General features: G+C 42.3%; 1 protein-coding gene across 4 annotated transcripts in view; it reads left to right on the forward strand.

Moving 5' to 3' along the window:
* Positions 1–22,436, forward strand: part of ankrd27 (ankyrin repeat domain 27 (VPS9 domain)) — a 48,409-nt gene that overhangs the window by 19,312 nt on the left and 6,661 nt on the right. For 2 of the 4 annotated variants that reach the window (XM_047333159.1, XM_035642011.2), the window contains exons 4-25: positions 404–712; positions 1,277–1,336; positions 2,555–2,608; positions 3,452–3,517; positions 5,345–5,421; positions 5,943–6,064; positions 7,982–8,060; positions 9,006–9,138; positions 9,226–9,321; positions 9,432–9,553; positions 10,376–10,458; positions 10,557–10,672; positions 11,932–12,024; positions 12,329–12,526; positions 13,281–13,340; positions 13,705–13,821; positions 14,431–14,475; positions 14,632–14,745; positions 15,233–15,427; positions 20,752–20,871; positions 21,229–21,402; positions 22,206–22,299. In XM_047333159.1, coding sequence (XP_047189115.1) covers positions 404–712; positions 1,277–1,336; positions 2,555–2,608; positions 3,452–3,517; positions 5,345–5,421; positions 5,943–6,064; positions 7,982–8,060; positions 9,006–9,138; positions 9,226–9,321; positions 9,432–9,553; positions 10,376–10,458; positions 10,557–10,672; positions 11,932–12,024; positions 12,329–12,526; positions 13,281–13,340; positions 13,705–13,821; positions 14,431–14,475; positions 14,632–14,745; positions 15,233–15,427; positions 20,752–20,871; positions 21,229–21,402; positions 22,206–22,299 — 2,527 coding nt within the window. Of the gene's footprint in view, positions 1–403; positions 713–1,276; positions 1,337–2,554; positions 2,609–3,451; positions 3,518–4,260; positions 4,381–5,344; positions 5,422–5,942; positions 6,065–7,981; positions 8,061–9,005; positions 9,139–9,225; positions 9,322–9,431; positions 9,554–10,375; positions 10,459–10,556; positions 10,673–11,931; positions 12,025–12,328; positions 12,527–13,280; positions 13,341–13,704; positions 13,822–14,430; positions 14,476–14,631; positions 14,746–15,232; positions 15,428–17,587; positions 17,984–20,751; positions 20,872–21,228; positions 21,403–22,205; positions 22,300–22,436 lie in introns of those variants that run through there. The other 2 variants (XM_047333161.1, XM_047333160.1) reach the window with 2 other exon arrangements.

The following is a 22,436-nucleotide window of genomic DNA, read 5'->3' on the forward strand; positions in this document are numbered from 1 at the left end:
TAAACATAATTTTTCTGCCTGAGGAAATCGCTTCCCAATGGAGGGGATCCAGATCGTCTGGCAGAAAAAATTGATATGAGCTCCCAGAATTCGACTGGGTCACAGCCTAATGGGTCATATGTATATTGTGTGTAAATAGACCTGTTTCTGATGTTATAATGTTTTGTTAATGATATTTTGAAATAGTTTTTCATAGATTTTTCCCCCCACAAAATTGTTACCTTTTTTAAAAGATATCGATGATTATATCTGCTCCATCAACTTCAATGCAAAACCGAGAATCTATGAAAATGTGAATACTAGGTTCACTGTACACAAATATGATGATTTGCCTACATTAACTTCTTTTGGCTGTTTACGTGACAGTATAAAAACTCTGTCCTGTTCTTGTTGTGTGTTTCAGGAGGTCAGGATTCAGGAGAGGCAGATCCTGCTTGGATCCGGCTTCCCGGCTCCGGCCTCGGTGCCCATCCTGTTTGAGGAAACCTTCTACAATGAGCTTGAGCAGAGCTACAGCATCCTCTGCATCTCCCGGCCTGTCGAAATGGATACAAGCCCCGCCGAACTCAGCCCTCCGCCCCCCTACTGCCTGAAGAGTGTGGAGGACGTCAGGGAGTTCCTGGGCCGCCACGCCCAGAAACTGGACAAGTTCATCCACAGCTTCTGTCAGGCCTTCAAGGAGCAGGAGAGGAAGGGACTCCGACACCACATAGTATGATGAACACTTAAGTCTCCCTTTCCTTTCATCCCCATCAGGTCTTCCTTCTTTCTGCCAACATTTTGTTCACCCCTCACCACTCTCTTTTACTTCCCTCTTCCTCACCTTTTTTCCCCTTTTCTGTCTTTTTATTGTATATCATCTTTCCATCCATTCCCTTAACCTCTTGCTTTCCCTCTCTCAACGCTTTTTACACTTCCTTTGTTAATTCCTCAACTTCCTGCAGCATGCAGTACTTATCTCTGTGTTGTTGTTTTTTTTTAAATATTTTCTTATAATCAAAGCAAACAGAGTTTTTAAATTTAAATGCAGATTCTTAGGGAATAGAAAGCAAGTTTTAGAATGAGTCAAACTTTAAAGTATTTGTTTTTCCTGAGCTTAAGTAAACGGATAAAGGATTTGTGGAGGTTACCTCTTCTAACTTTTCTTAAAATGAACCAAACCATGTTAGGCCTTTATTATATCAGTAATGGCAGTGACAGTTTTAAGAGGATGAAAAGTCGTGATGAGTCATCGCGGCTTCAATACTGACAGCCCTTCCGTCTTCTCTCCACTCAGGACTCGGTGAATGGTCTCTACATTAAATGTCTTCAGTGTCTGCTGAGAGACTCTCGCCTGGTGAGTGAAAACCTTCCTCCTGGATCAGCTGTTTGTCTGATACAGTGGAGGCTAATGGAGACATTAAGGTTTATCTCTACATCAATCTCAACCTGTCAGTGACAAAAAACAAAACACTTTGTGGACTGGACTGGACTGGATTGGATCTCATTTAATTTAGTTTTTGACCATATTACTCATTTAGACCAAAGAAGATGAGAAAATATGGCCCAACTGTATAGATACTCACATAATCCTGTTAACGTCTGTAAATGTCAGTACTACCATTTTGTATTTACCAGGTATTTCTGTTCAGTTTCTCATAGACCACTGGTTGATGTATCACATCAAGCTCACAAATGAAAAAGCCACTGCAGGATGTAAAAATTTTAAGCAGGATAGAAACTTTGCTGCCTGAATAAGTTTATCATTATAGGGCATCACAGATAAATGCATGTTATATTGTAATTATATATCATTAATTAGTTACACGTGCTTTATGATGTACTGCACTTTCCTAACCTTCAATGTAAGTCTTATTCTGAAACTTTACTTTGATAATCATTAGAGTCTACACCAATTTATTGGTAGGCTGATAATATGAGACATATCGGTATCAGCGTTTATATGTCTGCTGATATGAGCTGGTATGGTAACAGAAAATTAGTGCATTTATGTTTACATTTTACCCAACAAATTAATGTTAAAATCTTAATAGTCTTCTTTCCTTATATTTGGTTTTATTTGTTTTCGTTTTATTTGTAATAAGGCATCATTGCCATTTTTTATATTTATATATATAAATTTGTTATATATATATATAATGGTATCTACAATTTTTACTTCCGATTATCAGTGTCTGGCCCCAAAAATCCATCTTGGTCAGGCTCTAGTTGGTAGTATAACCTGGACATGTGCTCAGAGGCATCAGAATAGCGTGCATGAGAGACAAAGTGCCATCTATGAAGAAATCTCCAGTCTGACCTCAGTCTCTGAATTATGTGTCTTTTGAACCTGGACACGTGCGGTAATTTCGGTAATGTCTCCACAGGGCATGAGAATGTCTGAAACCCTTTGGAGTCTAACAAGATCTGAGACGTAGCTGTTTTCATCCAGCCTCACTTTTTCGTCTCTGGTCAATTTCAGGCCTAATCACAGTAATACAAGGAGCTGCGTCACATGCTGTGCATTTCTTTGCATTGACTGCTCTGATAGATGTTTGGGTTTTTTTCTCTACAGAAACTTCTGACAAAGCAGGAGCTTCAGTTGACTCTTCTCAAACAGGCAGTGGAGGTAATTTAACTTGTTGTTTTTAGGGTCGACCTCATCAGCTCAGAACAGTAAAGAAGCGTTTGTTTATGGATTAAAGGTCAAATCCGTTTCTAATACACTCCAAGCTCACCAGCAGACAGAACCAAAATGTTTAATGGAATACAAAAGTCTTGACTTCTCAGTATGAATATGGGTCTTCAAGTTAGCAAGCAGCCTCTATTTCTTAATAGTGTAAAAGAGTAAATGGTCAATGGACTGTCTGAATATAGCGCTTTTCAAGTCTTATCGCCCACTCAAAGTGCGTCTTGCCTAATTTGATGCTTTATTTGATGCTATAAAAAAAGGGTAAAACTTTCACTGCCTGCCCCCGAGTTGCTTAGTTCTTGGCATCAGGACTACCGTGACTATGGGGCCTTGCTTTCACCATGGGAACTGCTTCTGCCCACCACTCACTTTCACCAGAGAATAACATGAAAATACCACTTCCACGATACATGATTAGAGAGAACAAGCCAGGAAGAGAAGAATGGAGAGAAAAGATCGGGCTCCATTCAATAACCTGTATTTCCCATCACTATAAAGGAGCGCATGCATGACCTGGATGACAACCTGAGTGATCTTACATAACTAGAATGGCACTCAGTAGAGCGCTTGCCTCTGCCCAACAGTCCCCTTTATATTCAATTTGTATGAATTAAGCCAATTTTTGTCTTCTATGCTGAAATAGTTCAGTATAATTTCCATTAATTAGTCTGTGTGGTCTGAGTGACCTGCTGAATCAAAGTCACCAAATCAAACATAGCTTAGCTGATATTTCTTCAGGATTGTGTCTGACACCACAGTGGCTTTTCTTCTTTTCCCTAGATGTATGTTCATCATGGTATCCATGATTTCATCTTTAACTTTGTGGGAACCCTTGAAGCCAGCCAGGTAGGTCTGAGCCCACTGCTCTAATGCACCTCCCACACACAGTGATAAAAATCTATGTTTTACAAATTAAACAGACTGTGGGTAATTATTGCAGATGACTTGATATCAAATGCTTCAGAGGTGCTTGAGAGAATTTGAAAATGTTCAGCGATCATTGTTAAATGTCATTTAATGTTAGTCAGTTACATGTAAACAGTTCATATCTGTCCCTCAAAATCAAAGGACACTGTTTCTTTATCGAGCTACTGTTTTGTGCTTTAACTTTCAACCCTGAAACAGGAAGAAAGTAATCAGCCAAGAGGAAACACAAGTCACTTTCACACAGCCTTCTCAAGGCATGAATATTGCACCTATATTCTGTATGACACACAACTGACAGCGTGAACGTTGTTTTCTACATCACATCCCTGTCTCTGGAACACTAGCATGGAATTGAAAATGACAGTATGCCAGCTTTGATTGGTTTAGTGTACAGCAGGATAGGCAGCATAATGAGGGGTCGTCTTGATGGCAATATCACCGCATCTTTGTTTAAAAGAGGCTAATCAGACCATTAGTTCCAAAGAGGCCGGTTTTAAATGGGGGATCACTCTTGGAATCTGACTGAGAAAACACTACTGCTAAAGTCTGCGTGGCTGTGGCTCAGGAGGGAGAGATGACGAGTGATCTTAGAGGTGAAGGAGATCAAAGGAGGTTTCCCTCATGAAGCTATGTCTCTTTTATGTTGCTCTGAAAATGTGTCAATGAATCAAAGACGCGGTGGAAACTGATGTTGTCTTTCATGTCGATGTAAATGCAGGAAAATGGATTTCTCCCTCTGGGTTGGAGCGAGTTATATCTCTGGGTCTTGTTCGCAGGACTGGGTAAGGAGTAGGGGATAGTGCCAAGTGATGCCTAGTCAGCAGTAAGCAATGTGAGCATTGTACCAGATCCTTGTGAAGAGGGAGCTGAGCTGGAAGCTAAAGCTTTTGGTTTACCAGACCTGAAAGCGTTGCTGGGAGAGGGATGTCTAGATAAGATAAGATAGACTTTATTGTCCCAGGGGGAAATTTGTCTGGGACTTCAGTGTTTGCATTATAAAAACAGTAAAAACAACACAGTACATACATTCAGACACGGTAAAATACAGCCATAAAGACAACAAATACACAAGTCCATTCAACTGCACATGCCCGTTAGCATTGATTCATCATCATGGTAGGCACACATATAATAGTATTACTGGGATGAACAACAATAAGGTAAAGTACAAGGGCAGCTCATGGCATCTCTACAGTCCAGCCTAGGTGGTGTTGAGGGCTTTAATGGACAGGGGGACAAAAGAGTTTTTGAACCGGTTGTCCTTGCTTAGGGGGACTCAGTACCGTCTGCCTGAGGGGAGGAGCTGATAGAGGATATAGAACAGCCTGCTTAGCCTGCTGCCACAGTGACTTGACCTCGGATAAGCAGAACAGGATTGATGAATGGAGGGACAGACAGATTACAATAATGTATTAAAAATGTGATGGTGTGTGACAGACCTGCTCTTGTGTTTGGGGCGGCTGTGGCTCAGGTATCCGGAGGGCCATCCACTATGGTTGATGGTTCTATCCCTGGCCCGATGTTTAGTGTCTGTGGGCAAGACACTTAACTCTAAAATGCCCTTGACGGCTCTGTATATTTATATATTTATAAGTATATGAATGATGTGTGATAGAAAAATTCTGTAAGTATGTGTGAATGTGACTTGTGCTTTGAGTGGTGGATATAGACTAGAAAAGTGCGATATAAATACAGTCAGTTAATTTACCATTGACCATTTTCGTTTGTTGTGCTACTCATCAACAGGATGCTGCCTTCAATAAAACCACCAGGAGTCTGCAGGAGCTGCAGCAGAAAGACCTGGGAGTCAAACCTGAGTTCAGGTCAGTACAACATGTTGTAGCTGCAGGGCATCTACTCATTATAATATAAATTATAATATAACTTTTAGATGTGTGACTGGCTGGAGCACAATGGAAGCATCTTTCTTTCATGTTCAGTCACACTGATGGCTATATTAAAGGGCAAAGTGACATTAAAGATAACATTTAGTTGCCTTTATGTTATTCTTGATGTTGTGTTCCATGGTAGGGAGGTGTTGCATTCAAGAAAACCCAGAAATTCAAGAGCTTTGGTGCATTAGCCAAACAACAGTTCCTCTATCAGCCGTATTGTTTGAAAATCAAATCAAGAAGACAAATAAGAGAACACGTTGTGTTGATAAGAAGTTAAAAGTCAGCGGCTTGTCCCTCTCATCTCAGGTTTCAAAGTAACCAGATATGGTTGTCTGAATTTCTCCTCCGGCAGACTTTAAAGGTCTTGAACTCTGTAACTATCTGTTGAGTCGTATTTGACGCTGCTCTCTTCCTCTCAGCTGTAACCTGTACTGTTGTGTTTTTTGTAGTATAAACTTGTCTCGTGCAAAAAGAGAGCTAAGTCAGCTCAACCAGCAGACCTCCCCACTCCTCAAACTGCTCTGCCTGCGCAGAGTCACCATGACTGCCACTCAGACACCCAGATGCACAGGTACATAGTGTGTTTGTGTGTGTGTCTAATACTTAAACTTTCCCTGTTCTTCAATATGCCTTGCTGATAAATGTGGTTTGGATTAAAGTTAAATTACATTTTTTTCAAACGCAGGAACGTGAAGACTGGAGCTTAAATTCTGCTAAACTAAACAATCGACAGAGACACAAGGACACTGCACATTTAACAATGTAACCATTTCTCTTATCACAGTACACAACTCTCATTAAATTGACCCACAACATTGCAAAATCATAAATAGTGGATTTTTATCAGGGACAGTTGTCTTGCAACACTTTTTACGGAAAGAAACGTAATTTCTGTGGAACTAGAACTGTCTGTGTGAGTGTGTTCAGACGGACGATACATACAGTCTGTGTCACTCTCTTAATGTGTGCAGCACATATTTTACACGCATTGCAAATTTTTTTTGTCTGGGGTTTCGCTCCTGTGCACATTTGGAGTTCCTCAGTTTCCTGTTGTCATGACAGTTTTGTAGCAGGTTTCCATTGAAAATGACTGACAGTCCTGTGTGTTCTTGTGCTATTTGAACCTGATGCACCATAAGATTTCACAGCACTAGAAACTGGTTAGCAGCTACTCCAATAAAGATAAAGCTGGTTTGTTTTTCTTACTGTCAACAAACTCCATGTTGCCGAGTCTTACCGAAATGTGCCCATAACACAGAGTATGGAGGACATCCTGTTGTTCACCAAAATCAATATTTTGCCTTTTTTTTGTTCTTGTACGGCTGTTTGTGTCTAAACATCATTTTACACTTTTTTTCTTATTAAAAAACATATTTATATTTCTCAAATTAAGTTACCAAAGTTACCTGAAACTAAAACTCAAATTTGTTATCAATACTAGTATAAAAGATATTAAATTGTTCAAAGAAATTAATGAATAGCTGCAGTATGTTGATCACTCTGTGTTCACAACAAATACTAAACTAGAGATAATATGATTGTGAACTAGGAGCGCTTAATTTAAGCATCAGTCTGAACAAAAACATCCGTTTGGCATATGATCAAGTTTAATTCATTATGGAAGCTAAATATGTAATAACAGTTAATGTATGATGAATGGTGCAGCGCTCGGTTCAACTCACACTGGGTTTTAATCAGACTTAGGTTAGAGGAGCTGAACCGGATCACATCCATTTCTCGTCTCTCTCTCCCCCAATTGTGTTGGAGGTTTCTTCCTGTTAAAATGAAGGTTTTCTTTCTGGTATTCTATAGTATTTTATAGTGCCTTGAGATAATGTATGTGGTGATTCAGCGCTATGCATATGAAATTGAATTGAATTTCCTAAAAATAACCTGAAACCATCAGGAAAATACAAATATTTTTTATTTGATATAACTTTTAATTTAGTCTCTCAAAAGAAGTTACATTTATGTCCAGTAGCCTGTAAGAGATACTCCACTGCTTCTCTTTATCGCCATTAGATCATGTGTTATTTGTATGAATTTATTTAGTGGTGGAGTTTTCATAGGCTTCAAGGTCTAATATTTGGTAGCATCAGTAAGTTGGTCACCTCTCTGGACAGGCCGACTGAACTCCTGCCTCATCTGCCAGCGTCCTCTCACTGTCTGTAATCAGATCAGCACAAGGGACAGTGCCTGTTCTGTCCGCCTCTAATGTGTTTGGCCAGTTTGCTTTGGAAATCCAAGCTTGTTGGCACACATAAACCCAGCTGTCAGTCTGCAGAGTGGTACGATCCACTCCCAATTATTGTTTGTCAAGCAGCCAGTTTAGTCATTTGGCTGGGAGAGAGGGAGAAGCTGTCCGGCAGCATGAGGACGACACAGTGGGATGAATAGAGAAGATTTACATGTAAAATATTGCTTCTTTGAGTTTCTTGTGTTGTATTTTCCGCGATTCACCTGACAGAATGCATGTCTTCCCCTGCAGTCAGTATTGAGGCTGTATGTGCAGACGACCTTCTCTCTGTCATCCTCTACCTGCTGGTGAAGACGGAAATCCCCAACTGGTGAGCTGTGAGGAGGAGTCTCTGGGACAACTTTGGCCTCGATGTAGATCGTTATCTTTGGAGCGTGTGAACGCTCCCGGAAGTTCTGTGGTGGGAAACAGCCTTAGAATATAAAACTAGGAAAGCGAGAATAATTCAAACAAGACTCCTTGAAAAATGTGTCCAATTACTCAGCTGTGAGAGCTTCTATAGGCCAGTGGTTCCAAAACTGGGGGTCATTGCAAGATAATTTCAATAAAACGTATACAGTTGAAAAACAAAAAAAACAAACATATTTTATCCATAATTGTTACAGAAGTTAAAATAATATTTAATGTATAATTAGAATAAAACCATGAAGAAGAAAAAAAGGTAGCAATCCCTATGATTTACTTTGTCACCCACATAACCCTCAAGGTGATTATAACAGATTAGCGACTTCATCGGTTGCAGCAGGTCAGTTTACACCACAGGGAATATTGTGAAATGTGCAGGTGAGAGTGATGGTGATTTTTATATATTATATATTTTGTGAACTAGCTCAAATCATTATCCTTTATAAACTTCAATTGTCTGGCACCGTTATTTTTCATGACCCCTGACAGACAGGTGGTGTGTGTGTCTTTCTAAATCCCAGGCAGCTGAATTTACCAGAAGGCTCCAACCAGGTTGTGGAACAGATGATCAAGGGAAATGGAAGGCACCTGAGCTAAATTGTGTCATAGCAAAGTGTCTAAATGCAAATGTTATAATTGGCTAAACCTCTGGAATTCTGTTTTTGCTTCGTCATTGTGGGGTATTGATTGTAGATTGATTAGGGGAAGTAATTTAGATGTAACATAAGAAAAAGTGGAAAAAGCAGAGGGGTCTGAAAGCTGTCTGAATGCACTGCACGTGATTACCAGGTACAGTAGTATGAGCGACTGTTCCAGCAGCTGTGTTTGTTACTTTGTTGTTTGTCTGCAGGATGGCCAACCTGAGCTATATCAGGAACTTCTGCTTCAGCCATTCCAGTAAAGATGAGCTCAGCTACTGTCTGAGCACCTTCGAGGCCGCGGTGGAATACATCAACCTGGGGAAGCTGCAGGACACACGCTCTGTAAGACACACACACAAACACACGCACACACAGTGTTTGTATCTCAGCAGTATTTAATGGTACAGATTCTTTGTTGTTTCTGTCCAGGGCTGCCCAGGTGAGCTGAACGACAAGGCGTTGTTCAAAGAGAGGATGAGGTCATTATCTCAGAGCACCGCCACACCCATCCACTGTTTGTTTGAGGTGAGCTGCACGAACCTGCACCATCAGTATGACTGTGATTCAAGGGTCACTGTAGGGGCCCCAATTTGCAGTTCCGAAGAATTTACACTTTTTTTAAATTTGTGTTATAGCACATAGCCAAAGGAAACGAGGCAGAGGTTGAACGTCTGCTGAGTGAAGGAGAGAGCGACGAGGACGTTAGAATGTGTCATCCCCTCTGCTCCTGTGACCTCTGTGACCTCCAGCTGTCCGGGTCAGCATCCAGGCACACGTATCCATCATAACTAACTGCCCTCACCCTGAACCTAACCTAAACCTTACTCTAACCGTAACCTAAAATCCGAGACTAACCCTGACAGGCCACCGACGTAGTAAGCACCACCCAAAAGTTCATCACAGTGTTTAAAAGTGAAAGTGGCGCCGACAAGATTGCAATACACACCCCCACACACGTTCATTTCCTCTTTTCTCCATTTTTGCATCAGAGCTGAGAATCAGGAAAAACAAAGCTCTGTGTTGATTTCACTTCCCACTTCACCCCAGACACAAACTCAGACATGAACTCCAACCAATCTGCTATCTGGGTTATTAAGCTTCCATTCACTGGGTTTAGCTGTTTAACATAACTGTGTGTATTACCGACATTAACAGTTAATTTGTGACATTCAGACCATTGTCAGCATATTTCTCGTTGTCATCTTTAGAGGCCAACAATTGACATAAGTCACATTGGTATTTAGATATTTGTTATCAATATGATATTGTGATTGATTGATTGATTAATACACGTATGAAAATATTGTGGTAATCAATCCAGTGCCTCCTGCTTTCCATCGTGATGCAGTAAATCTCTCTCTCTCTCTCTCTCTCTCTCTCTCTCCCTAACATTGACTCTCCATTTGCTTTGAATTATGACCAAAAGATTAGCAGGGGAAACCAACTATAATATTTAGTTGATATATTAATAATAATAATAATAATGCCTGCATTTGAATTTTATTACTTTCACTGAAGAACCTGATAGGCCGTTGTGCATTGCTGTAAACTGACTCTGGCTTTTGGCATTCTGTTTCAGGCGACTGAACGACCCGTCCATCGTCACGCCATTCTCCAGAGACGAGCGAGGTTACACTCCGCTACACGCTGCTGCTATCTGTGGTGAGCAGCTGCAAACATACAGAGGGACAATATGATGCCTGATTTACATGTAAACTGATGAACCAACCTCTCTCTATCTGTGTGCGTGTGGGTGGCAGGTCAGGCCCAGCTGATAGACCTGCTGGTGTGTAAAGGAGCGACGGCCAACGCCACAGATTACCACGCCCTCACACCGCTGCACCTGGCCTGCCAACGTGGATACCAGGGAGTCACGGTGAACACACTCACACAAGCTCACATTTGTGTGTGTCTGTGTAAATTAGGGTGTCAGAAATTAGTTTGCGACATGAATTAGGTTAAGTACATGTCAATGAAGAGCAGGCTGTTATACTATAACATTACAATATAGAAAATAAACGTGAAATTAACATAAATCATAAAACAAGACAATGTGAAAAGACAGAAAACGTTTCAAAGAATATGAATGCGACAGATTAAAGAGGAAAATAAAAATGACAGGTGATGCAGTTACAGTGCAGAGCGAGACGTGAATAAATAATAATAATTTTTTGATCTCCAGGGGAATTTAGCTTCTAGCAGCGCATGAAGAAACAGTTCCTATAGCAGATTAAATCGGAAATGACAATGCCAGGAATAAAAAACATCTAAAAATTGAAAAGTAGCAAACAACCCATCATTTAGAAATTAAATTAAATCTCCTTTCATATATCAAATGGAAACAGTAAGTAGAGAGCAAATTATACAACAAGTTGAATTAAAGCTATGTACAATATTATATCGTACACACGCTTAGTTTGATATAAGAATGTATATGCACAAGACTTCACACAGCCCTCTGGAGACCACTGGATTCATACTGTCTATTAAGTAGTAGTAGTATACATTGATTACAATAAATACAGAATATATAATAGAAGGCAATATAATATTTGTTACAGTAATATAATAATTTATTAGTAGTAAATCAAAGTATACTACTACTACTACTACCTTCAATTATATTCTGTATCATTACTGTTCAACACTCTGTGTTCTATTATCCTATAGTATACTATTCTACAAGACTATTAACTCCCATACACATTTTCCTGTACTAGATGTTTTATTATGTGCCTTGTTATATATCATACCATACCAATATTTATTACTGTATACTTAACTATAGTTATTATTCTGTTCTATTACCCTACTTTGTTGCCTCTCTCAGTAATAAGATGAATTGTACAACATAGAAGAAAAAAAACAGTGAACTCTTTGGAATGACCTGGTTTTCTGTACTGTACTATAGTTATGATGATAAGAATTATCATCGTCTTAATTGTCAAAACTATGCATTGTGGGTAATGCAGGCACCAAAAAATGCATGTATGATGCATCAATGTTGCATCAATATTGTCCTTTGTTATTTGGTAGTTCATAAATATTACCAACATTACTAGAAAACAAATAGAGTAATACCATATAATACAAACACGATACATGAAAATAAATAATTTTCTGTCTGTCCTGTAGCTGCTGCTGCTGCACTACAAGGCCAACACAGATGCTCAGGACAACAACGGCAACACGCCGCTGCACCTCGCCTGCATGTACGGACACGAGGACGTAAGTGGAACAATGAGAGCCTCTTGATCACAGCCACTCGTTCAGCCTAAATTGCCCCTGACGGTGTGTGAATGATGTGTGATAGAAAGAGCTCTGTCTATAGAAGCACTGTACTAACATGTGTATGGCTGAAGGTGACTCGGGTGGTCAATAAAACAAGAAAAGCACTACATAGATACAGTCCATTTACCATCACATCATTTTGTAACTTGTTTTGTATAATTTTCTGTAATCTGTAAATGTAATCAACATGTTAATTGATAAATAACACAGATGGTGGTTGTGCTCTGTGTTGTGTGTTAAGTGTGTGAAGGCCTTGGTGTACTACGACGTCCAAACCTGCCGGCTGGACCTGCAGAACGATAAAGGCGACACGGCGCTGCACCTGGCATCCCGATGGGGCTACGAGGGAATCATCCAGGTGCTGCTGGAGAATGGAGCGAGCGCCAATGTCCCCAACAAGAGCAAAGACTCGCCGTTGCAGTGTGCGCTCAACTCTAAGGTCAGCAACACAGACGGAAACGAGATGAAGTGGGTGCAGGTCTCATTTGTTTGTTCTGGAATATACAGAACTTTCCAGTGTTCACAAAGACGGCAGACACAGGTTTTCACTTTGCTTCAGTTTAAGACACGATCGAGATTCATGTAATGTAATGTAATTTACACTTGTCCCTGAGCACCTCCAGAGGTGCTTTGGAATCGGATCACAGTCTGTCCTCAATGTGTCTTGGGTGAATTTACACCTGTACTTCCATGTGGTCAAGCTCAATTTGATTAGAATCCGATCACCCAAAACACACTTTAATGCAGGTGGCAAAAGAATCAAAGGAATCCTGTACAGATTGAACTTTTAAATGTCACAGTGGTGGCAGCAAAGTTTTTTTGCGAGAGCTGACTTGCAGCTGATAAAAGGTTAAAAAAAAATCAAGTCGCCCGGCTGACTTGATCCAAGCTGACATTGTTGTTGACATATGTTTCAAAGCGCTGCAGTGCAGCTAATCTGGCTTTTGTTTCCAGGAACAGAGGGAGGTGTTTTAGCGGCGGGGTCTAGGAACAGAGCCCAATGATCCTTTTAAACAGTATCTGTGCTGCACAGTCGACTTCTGCCTCTGTGCTCTTAACCTGACCTCAGATCGGCTAAACTAATCATCACTGAAACATCTTCCTCCAGTTGCAGCCTGCGAGAAAACGTTATGTCGCTGATAAGTGTGTGTCTGTGTGTGTGTGTGTGTGCGCCTGCTTTTATCTCCCTGTAGATCCTTGTGTTGTTGCAGTCGTCTCAGAATGGCCGTCATTGCAGAGGCAGCCGAGTTGATGTGAGTCTGCTCAATATCTCCATCAAGCCACCTGTAAACTTGAGAGGTCAGGGGTAACAGAACCCAAACTTTAATGTTACCCAAAAACAATCCAGTAGGTGCTAGACAAAGAGTTGATTCTTAGTTCATTCCCAACCATTTTCTTAACCACATTGGCTTTGTATAACAAAGTAGTTACCTTTTCTGCAAAAAAAACCAAAAGACTAAATTTAGTCAAATGATTACAATATCTGTTTTTTAAGTCATAATTCCAGTGCAGCAATGTCACTTCATTTGTTTCTTGTTTTAAAATACAGAGAATATATAAGAACACATTTTTATCTTTCCCTCTGCCCTTTCCTCTTCCTCCTCTTCCTCTTCCCAGTCTCCCAGTCGCTCCCCTCTGGCCTCAGACTGCAGCAGCCGCCGCTCCTCAGTCTCCAGCAACTCCTCTCTGGGCTCCGAGGCCAAACCAGAGGGAGAACGGGTCCGACACAGAGAGGTAACGGGGAGTAACATACTGATAGAACAGGACACCTTCTCACCTCAAAATCATTTACAAATCAGACGTCAAGAAGATCGGCAAGATTAGATAAAATGATAAGCTTTACTTTTAGTTCCTTCACAACTCAGAACTAAATCGCCTTAAAGGAAACTGTACAGGGCAAAAACAGTGTGTTCCTGATGACTCATAGAAAATGGAGAGATAAATCTCACAGATACATAATACATTTAGATATTATAATAAACTTTTTGATTGTTTTAATATTTTTTTAAATCTTTTATCGACCTTTATTCAGAGTTATTTCACTAATATCGTGATTTTTGATTTTGCTGTTTTTATGTGGACACCAGGGAGACATTAATAATGACCCCTTTACGGAAGCTAATGTGATCTGATTAAAGAATAAATATTAAAGTCATATCATTATACCAGAGTTTAATTAGTTTATATGACAAGGATATAATGAGAGGTGTAGTCTTCCATATTGTATTTGTAGACTGTATAGTGTAATGTTGTGTGTATGCTGTCTATTTATGACATGTTTTGTTTTATTACCTGACTGATGTTGTGTGTGTGTGCGCGTGTGCATGCGTGTGTGATTGGCAGGTGGAGAAGCTGCTGCGTGCGGTGGCAGATGGCGACGTGGAGATGGTGAGAGAAAAGTTAAACCTCAGCGGTCAACCTTACCTTTACCTTTCCGTGTTAACACTGTATTCTGTTGACGTTGACTTAGAGTCAGAACTGTTTTCACCCCAGTGTGTGTGTGTGTGTGTGTGTGTGTGTGTGTGTGTGTGTGTGTGTTTTCAGGTGCGTTACCTGTTGGAGTGGATGGATGAGGAGGAGGAAGAAGGAGAGTTTCGGTCGGAGGCGCTGCTCTGCCACCCGCTGTGTCAGTGTCCAAACTGTGGCCCCACCCAGAAGGTCTGACAGCTCATCAGGCAGCAACACAAACTAAATCCCATAGATCAGAAGTGCTCACAACATGCTTTTTATAATGGGTTTATTCAACTCCATAATGTAGTTATAAGCAGATCAAAGTTTTTATTCAGCTGCAACTCCTTCTCCACCCCTAAGTGGAGGCTGTGGTGTAAACAGATGATGAATGAAAGTAAAACAACAACTAATAATAATTATTTCTGTATTTAATTTCATGGATTAAATGCAGCACGTAACTTAATGCTTTACATAAAAGCAATAGGAGCTTACACCTACATTTTAACCACTTTCAATTGAATGCCTCATATGGGAGTTAAAGTAAAGTGATAACAATCTGGCCTGTTGGTGAGCAATAAGACTTCAAATACGACTTCAGTCTTTGCTCCCTCTCTGTGTGTCTTTGCATTGACTGAACAAATCCAACATGGACGTGCGTCTCTGACTGACCCTCTGTCCTGTTTGTGTCTCGCAGCTGTCTGTTCTGCAGGCCGGCACTCTCGGGGTTAACAGCTGTAACGTTGACGGCTTCACACCCCTCCACGTCGCCGCCCTGCACGGCCACTCTGCGCTGGCGGCCCAGCTGATCCGCCACGGGGCCAGTATCAACGCCCGCACCAACCAGAGCGCCACGCCGCTTCACCTGGCCAGCCAGAACAGCCACGTCCAGGTAGGAGCAGAGCAGGAGCAGTGTGTGGGTGGGAAGTAGTTTTAACATCTCACAGTGTAGGTCCTGTTGTTTCTCATGTTTATTGTGTGTCATCAGCAGTGTGTGACCTGCAGATCGATCTTCTTTGTTTGATTTAAAGACACATGACATAAAGTTCAACTTCAAAAACACGTCACATAAAATGTGATATATGAAATAGTGCAGGGAGTCATTTAGGTCTGTTAAGACCAAATAATGATATATCTATGTACAGTACTTTTTCTGGGGAGATAGTGTAAACTTTGAAACAACCTGCCCAGTGAACTTAGACTCAGTAGCTTCTTTTAAGTCGCTTTTGTTCTGTCAAATGGCTAATAAAAGAAATCAATTCAATTTTCAATTTTTTTATATATTATTTAATTTTTTTCTGATGGATATGCATTTTCCCCATCTCTCAAGTTTGAGGAATCTATCTATAAAAGTGTTTGTTGTGTTTATTGTCATGATTTCATTGTGAATAACTTTTTAATGAAATCTAATCATTATTATTATTGTTAATAATGGTGTTATTGTTGTTAATGATAAGATTAACAATAATAATAACAACAACAGTAAAAATAATAGTATAAGGAAAAAGGGGTCTCTGTATAACTTATCCAGCAAATGTAATGCATAGAAAATTAAACGACTGTTGATCATCACATTGATGCAAAAGTTTATTATATATAATATTTAAAAAAGTGTTTGAAAAAGTTCAGCTCATTAGTTTTTGTTTTAAGTGCCACAGTGGCCTCCTACAACCACAGATGTTAAAGTTGGAACAACTGTACTTCTGTTTAAACAGCACAAAGTCATCTCCCAGTATTTAGTGTCCTGTTGTCCACTTTTCACTACATCCAAAAATCATCATCATCATCATCATCTTCAACTGCTTATCCGTGGTCGGGCCGAGGGGGCAGCAGCTTCAGTAGGGGACCCCAAACTTCCCTACCCCGGGCCACATTAACCAGTTCTGACTGGGGGATCCCGAGGCGTTCCCAGGCCAGTGTGGAGGTATAATCTCTCCACCTAGTCCTGGGTCTACCCCGAGGTCTCTTCCCAGCTGGACGTGCCTAGAACACCTCCCAGGGGAGGCGCCCAGGGGGCATCCTTACCAACCACCTCAACTGGCTCCTTTCTACATAAAGGAGCAGCGGCTCTACTCCGAGTTCCTCACGGATGACTGAGCTTCTCACCCTACTTCTAAGGGAGACACCAGCCACCTTTCGAAGGAAACCCATTTCAGCCGCTTTTTTCGGTCACGACCCATCCTTCATGACCATAGGTGAGGGTAGGAACAAAGATTAACCGGTAGATCGAGAGCTTTGCCTTCCGGCTCAGCTTCCTTTTTGTCACAACGGTGCGGCAAAGTGAGTGCAATAATGCCCCCGCTGCTCCAATTCTCCGGCCAATCTCACGCTCCATTGTCCCCTCACTCGCAAACAAGACCAGAAGGTACTTAAACTCATTTCCTACCTGGAGTTAACAATCCACCGGTTTCCTGCTGAGAACCATTGCCTCAGATTTAGAGGTGCTGATCCTCATCTCAACCGCTTCACACTCGGCTGCGAACTGATCCAGTAAGTGCTGAAGGTCACAGACCGATGGTGCCATCAGGACCACATCATCTGCAAAGAGCAGTGATGAGATCCCCAGCCAACCGAGCTGCAACCCCAACCTACCACGACTACGCCTTGATATCCTGTCCATGAATATCATCATATATTGGTGACAAAGCGCAGCCCTGGCGGAGGCCAACCCCCACCGGGAACGAATCTGACTTACTGCCAAGAACCCCGGACACAGCTCTTGCTTTGAGTATTGCAGCAAACCAGTCGAAACAGACCAGCCAATCCGGCACAGGGGGCAGGTCCATAGGCTCAGGCTCAGATTGGGGGAGCTGATAGAGGGAGTCTATCTGCCTGTTCAAGTGCTGCAGCCACTTGGCACATGGCACTGGTCACACCTGCAGCCCATCAGGTGCTCAGGGGAAGGCATTAATAGAGCCAGCCCAAGGCCGCATGGCAGCGGGGGTGAGGAACAAAGGACCAGAGAGACAACACTGCAGGAGTTGTGGGGTTCAGTAAGGAGATTGGCTGGAAAAAAGGGACTGATCTCTCGCTCTGCTTTAAACCCCCACAGGACAGCCCCTCATAAAGGCTGACAGACCCCGGACGGGAAGGATCCTGAGTTAAAGTTTGTCCCACGACCCTTTTCCTGACCTAATTTATTAAAGAACACTTTATGTTAAAACTAACTGTCTCTGAGTTACCTTTTTTGATTGTGAATCTGGCTTTCAAGTCCCCTGGGTTGCTACTGTATACAGAGATTGGATGGCCCCAAGAAGTGACCCCCTCACCCCATACTCCCACAGCACCTCCCACAGTATCTCCCGGTGGACCCAGTTATACGCCTTCTCCAGATCCACAAAACACATGTAGACTGGATTGGCATACTCCCAGGCCCCCTCCAGGATCCTTGCAAGGGTAAAGAGCTTGTCCATTGTTCCGCGTCCAGGACGGAATCCACATTGTTCCTCTTCAATCTGAGGTTCGACTATTGGCCAAACCCTCCTTTCCAGCACCTAGGAGTAGACTTTACCCGGGAGGCTGAGGGGTGATACCCCTGTAATTGGCACACACTCTCTGGTCCCACTTTTTGAACAGGGGAACCACCACCCCGGTCTTCCACTCGTTTGGCACTGTCCTCGACTTCCACGCAATGTTGCAGAGACGTGTCAACCAAGACAGCCCCTCCACACCCAAAGCTTTCAACATTTCTGGGCGGATCTCATTGACCCCCGGGGTTTTGCTACTGTGAAGTTGTTTCACTACCACAGTGACCTCCGCCAGGCAAATTGACGATGATCCTCCATCAACCTCCAGCTCTGCCTCTACCATTGAGGGTGTGTTAGTCGGATTCAGGAGATCCTCAAAATGCTCCTTCCACCGCCCGATTACCTCCTCAGTTGAAGTCGACAGTGTCTCTTGACACCCCTCTTGAGATGTCGAATGGTTTTTCCAGAAGCACCTTGGTGCCGACCTTAAGTCTGCCTCCATGCGTCCGAACTTCTCCCACACCCGCTGTTTTGCCTCTGACATGGCAGAGGCTGCAGCCCTTTGGGCCTGTCGGTGCCTTGCAACCGCTTCTGGAGTCCTCTGGGATAACATATCCCTAAAGGACTCCTTCTTCAGTCGGACAGCTTCCCTGACCATCGGTGTCCACCACAGTGTTCAAGGGTTACCGCCCCTTGAGGCACCTAAGACTTTGAGACCACAGCTCACTGCCGCAGCTTCAGCATTGGAAGCTTTGAACATTTCCCACTCGGGTTCAATGCCCCCAACTTCGACAGGGATGCCAGAAAAGCTCCGCCAGAGGTGTGAGTTGAAGATATCCTGGATGTGGGCCTCCTCCAGACGTTCCCAGTTCACCCGTACTACACGTTTGGGCTTACCAGGTCTATCCAGAGTCTTCCCCCACCCCCTGATCCAACTCACCACCAGATCGTGATCAGTTGACAGCTCCACCCCTCTCTTCACCTAGGGTGCTCTGGTACCATGTACCATGCATCCTTATGTTCGAATATAGTGTTCGTTATAGACAAACCATGGCTAGCACAGAAGTCTAATTACAAACAACCACTTGGGTTCCGATCACGGAGGCCGTTCCTCCCAATCACGCGCCTCCAGGTGTCTCCATCATTGCCGACGTGGGCATTGAAGTTTCCCAGCAGAACAACGGAGTCCCCTACTGGGGCCCCATGCAGGAGTCCATTCAGGGTCTCCAAGAAGGCCTAGTACTGTGAACTGCTGTGTGGTGCATATGCAACAGGAGGCAACCCTTTTGTCCACCGGGGTAAACTCCAACACAGCAGTGCTCAGCTGGGGGTTTGTGAGTACTAACCATACTTAGTCTGGCCCCTCTGCCATGGGAAACCCTAACAGGAGCACCAGGCTCCAGACAACACAGCCCTCAGGTTCATAGGGACACACAAACCTCTCCACCACGGTAAGGTGATGGTTCCCGGAGAGGTCCAAATATATATACTGTATATATATGTTACTTGTTACTTACCTCTGTTAAAATAATATCATAACTCTACTTAAATCTGTCAACAGTGCTTAAATTCATATTTTCTTATGTTTAAACAAAATAAACTTATCTGGATACAATATCAAATCTTAATGAAAATGTTGCTGGGCGGATGCAGACTCAGCCTAAATGTTTTTCTAAGGCTGCAGGTTTCCTGGTGCAGGTCACAGTGTTGCGTTAAACTATTGTGTCACACTAGTGATTAAAAAGTGTGGTACATAGAAGTAGGTCAACCTCAACATTGATCATGCCTCAGCAAAAAGGAAGCTGCTTAATGCATTTGACAGGTTTTGTGGCTCCACCGTGAGGCGAAAAGAGGGCAGTGCAGTTCATTGCCACGCACACACACACTGCCCTGTTCCCTGTTCAGATCTGCTGTTGTCCTGTCATGTTAACAAACAATCAAAAGCAGCTGCTGTAACACCAGAATTAGGATCAATAAAATACTGAATCTATCTATCCATCCATCCATCCCAAAGATCAAATGACATTGTATTTGACCAGCTGTTGCCAAATGACAAGGGACCCATCTGTACAGGCAGGTACAGATGGGTCCCTTGTCATTTGGCAACACAAAAATACTTTTGGTTCATTATGACATCATCAAGGCATCAAGGCAGAGGACGTCAGCTGAGTTGAGGCCCAGGACACATTCACGTTCACACTGATGAAAGAATGTGTCCCATGACCACCCCCCAATGTGGTGAGTGATCACATGTGTCCTTGTCGCGTCTTGGGTGCGTTCACACCTGAACTCATGTTAATACCAGGACTGAATTGACACACACAGTAATTTATATTTACCATGTCCAACACACACCGTCCTGCTGCCCTGACTGCTTAATTGAGCACCAGATGTGGATCACTCCACCGCTGTGCATAGTCGGAAACAAATGCAGTTTCTTCTTGATCGTCTTTTAACGTGAGGTGAGACCAAGTTGGAAGGTCGAGAGTCGAGATGGAGATGGTCTTTTTATTGAATTTGCAGAACATTTTATATTACTTTTGTTTAGTCAGATTAAACCATGTCTGTTTGGAGTCTGCTGACCAGTTTTCTTGTTAAAAACTGAGACAATGAGCACTGCTTGTCATAAAATAACATAAAACATATATAAGTCTCCTCAGTGTAAATCTGCCTCAGGTCTGTTTCCTTGCTGTGATGAAGTGACTTTACGTGCGTACATGTTTATGTGTTGTGTCCTTAATGTGTGTAGGTGGTGAGGTTGCTGCTGGAGTGCAATGCCAAACTGAATAAGAAGGATCACTATGGCAACACACCTCTGATGCTTGCCTGTCTCTGTGGAAACATGGAGACAGTCACCATACTGTTGCAGGTAAACACTGTAACTCCATTCCATACACACACACACACATTGTACATGGATGTGTTGGCAGTTCAAAACTTTGGATAAGCAACGTGGTCAACATGAAGACTTAGAGAGACGACGGACAAAGAGAAATGCTACTGATCTCGCTGTGCTAGTTATGTTAAATAAACGTTAAGTAAAAATTGAGTTGTTGAGAATTTTTGTGCAAAAAAATATCAGGAAAATAATTAGTAATAATATCATTATCTAACCTCCTTTTATGTCAAACTTTTCATCCATGTAAGCTGTGTGAACACAGGAGATTCTGTTTCTAAAAGATGTGCAATTACTTGAAAAAAAAATGTAATGACTCTTTCTGTGCAGAGTAAAGCACTGGTGAACATAGCAAACCTCCAGGGGAACACGGCGCTCCATGAGGCGGTCCGGGGTGGACACCAGGCACTGGTGGAGCTGCTGCTGAGGGCTGGAGCCTCACCCGGCCTCAGGAACAAGAGACAGAGGACGCCACTGGACTGCGCCTACGAACTGGGCGGCAAGGTGGTCCTTCAAACACACTCTAGAAACAAGAGAGACTGGCAGGGTTATATGTTGCTATATGCTTTATTGTAAGAAAGCAGACAAGTAATGTCTATACTGTGTCCAAAGGTCCTATAAAGGCTCTGTGACAGTAAAAATGCTGGACATGTAATCAGAGTTTTTTTATGAACTAGACGTCAATGTGCAGCCATACAGTATCTGAGTATAAAAATCAGGGTGTATTAAGGAGCATACCTGCATGCTAAAGACCTCAGACAGGGAAAGTATAACTGTAGCAGTAGTGGGCTGCGATGAAGAGTTCTGTCAGAAATAGCACTTGAACCCATTTGAGGGCCCATTGGGGTGTTGGTCTTAATATAATGTCTGGTTAGGTGCATTGTTGCTGCATTGCTATCTTGAGTCAGAGGAAATTGATTGTGCTTCTGGCCAACAAAAAATCTGGTCTGAAGTCAGTCGTGCAGTATTTCACTGTTATTTAAGGCTCATTATCAAGATGGTAATGTGCACCTACATAGGTGGCTGTACAATAAGCATGTTGTTCATCACAAAGAGATGATCTGCTCGAAAGCACAGTGAAAGGAAGAAGCAATTCCTATCAATACAAATCCAGAGACTAAGTTCCTTTTAAACCATGCATCTGATGCGGCAACATCTTTGGACACAATGCTGAATTCTTGTGTGTAAGACCAAGTCTTACACACTGAACCACCATAGAGGTGGCCTCCGTAAAGGCCTTGTAAATGGAGGTAAACAGGATTAGAAACACTTACAGCAGTAACACTAATTCCTCTTTGCTTCTGCAGAACACTGAGATCCTGAGAGCTCTGCAGAAAGCGTCTGGACTTTCCCCTGATGATGAGCCAATCAAACTCCTCTCTGTGCCCAAAGGAGCTCTAGGTAATATTAGAATTTGGTTATTTCCAAAATGCCACATATTCCTCTTTAATGAGCAGATGTCTTTTACTTAAAGCTTTTAGAAAAAAGCTACAAAAAATATACTTTAGATATAGGACGCAACAGTGACTGCCCACTTT

This window comes from Scophthalmus maximus, chromosome 7 (assembly GCF_022379125.1).
Source record: "Scophthalmus maximus strain ysfricsl-2021 chromosome 7, ASM2237912v1, whole genome shotgun sequence".
NCBI classification, from domain to species: Eukaryota; Metazoa; Chordata; class Actinopteri; order Pleuronectiformes; family Scophthalmidae; genus Scophthalmus; species Scophthalmus maximus.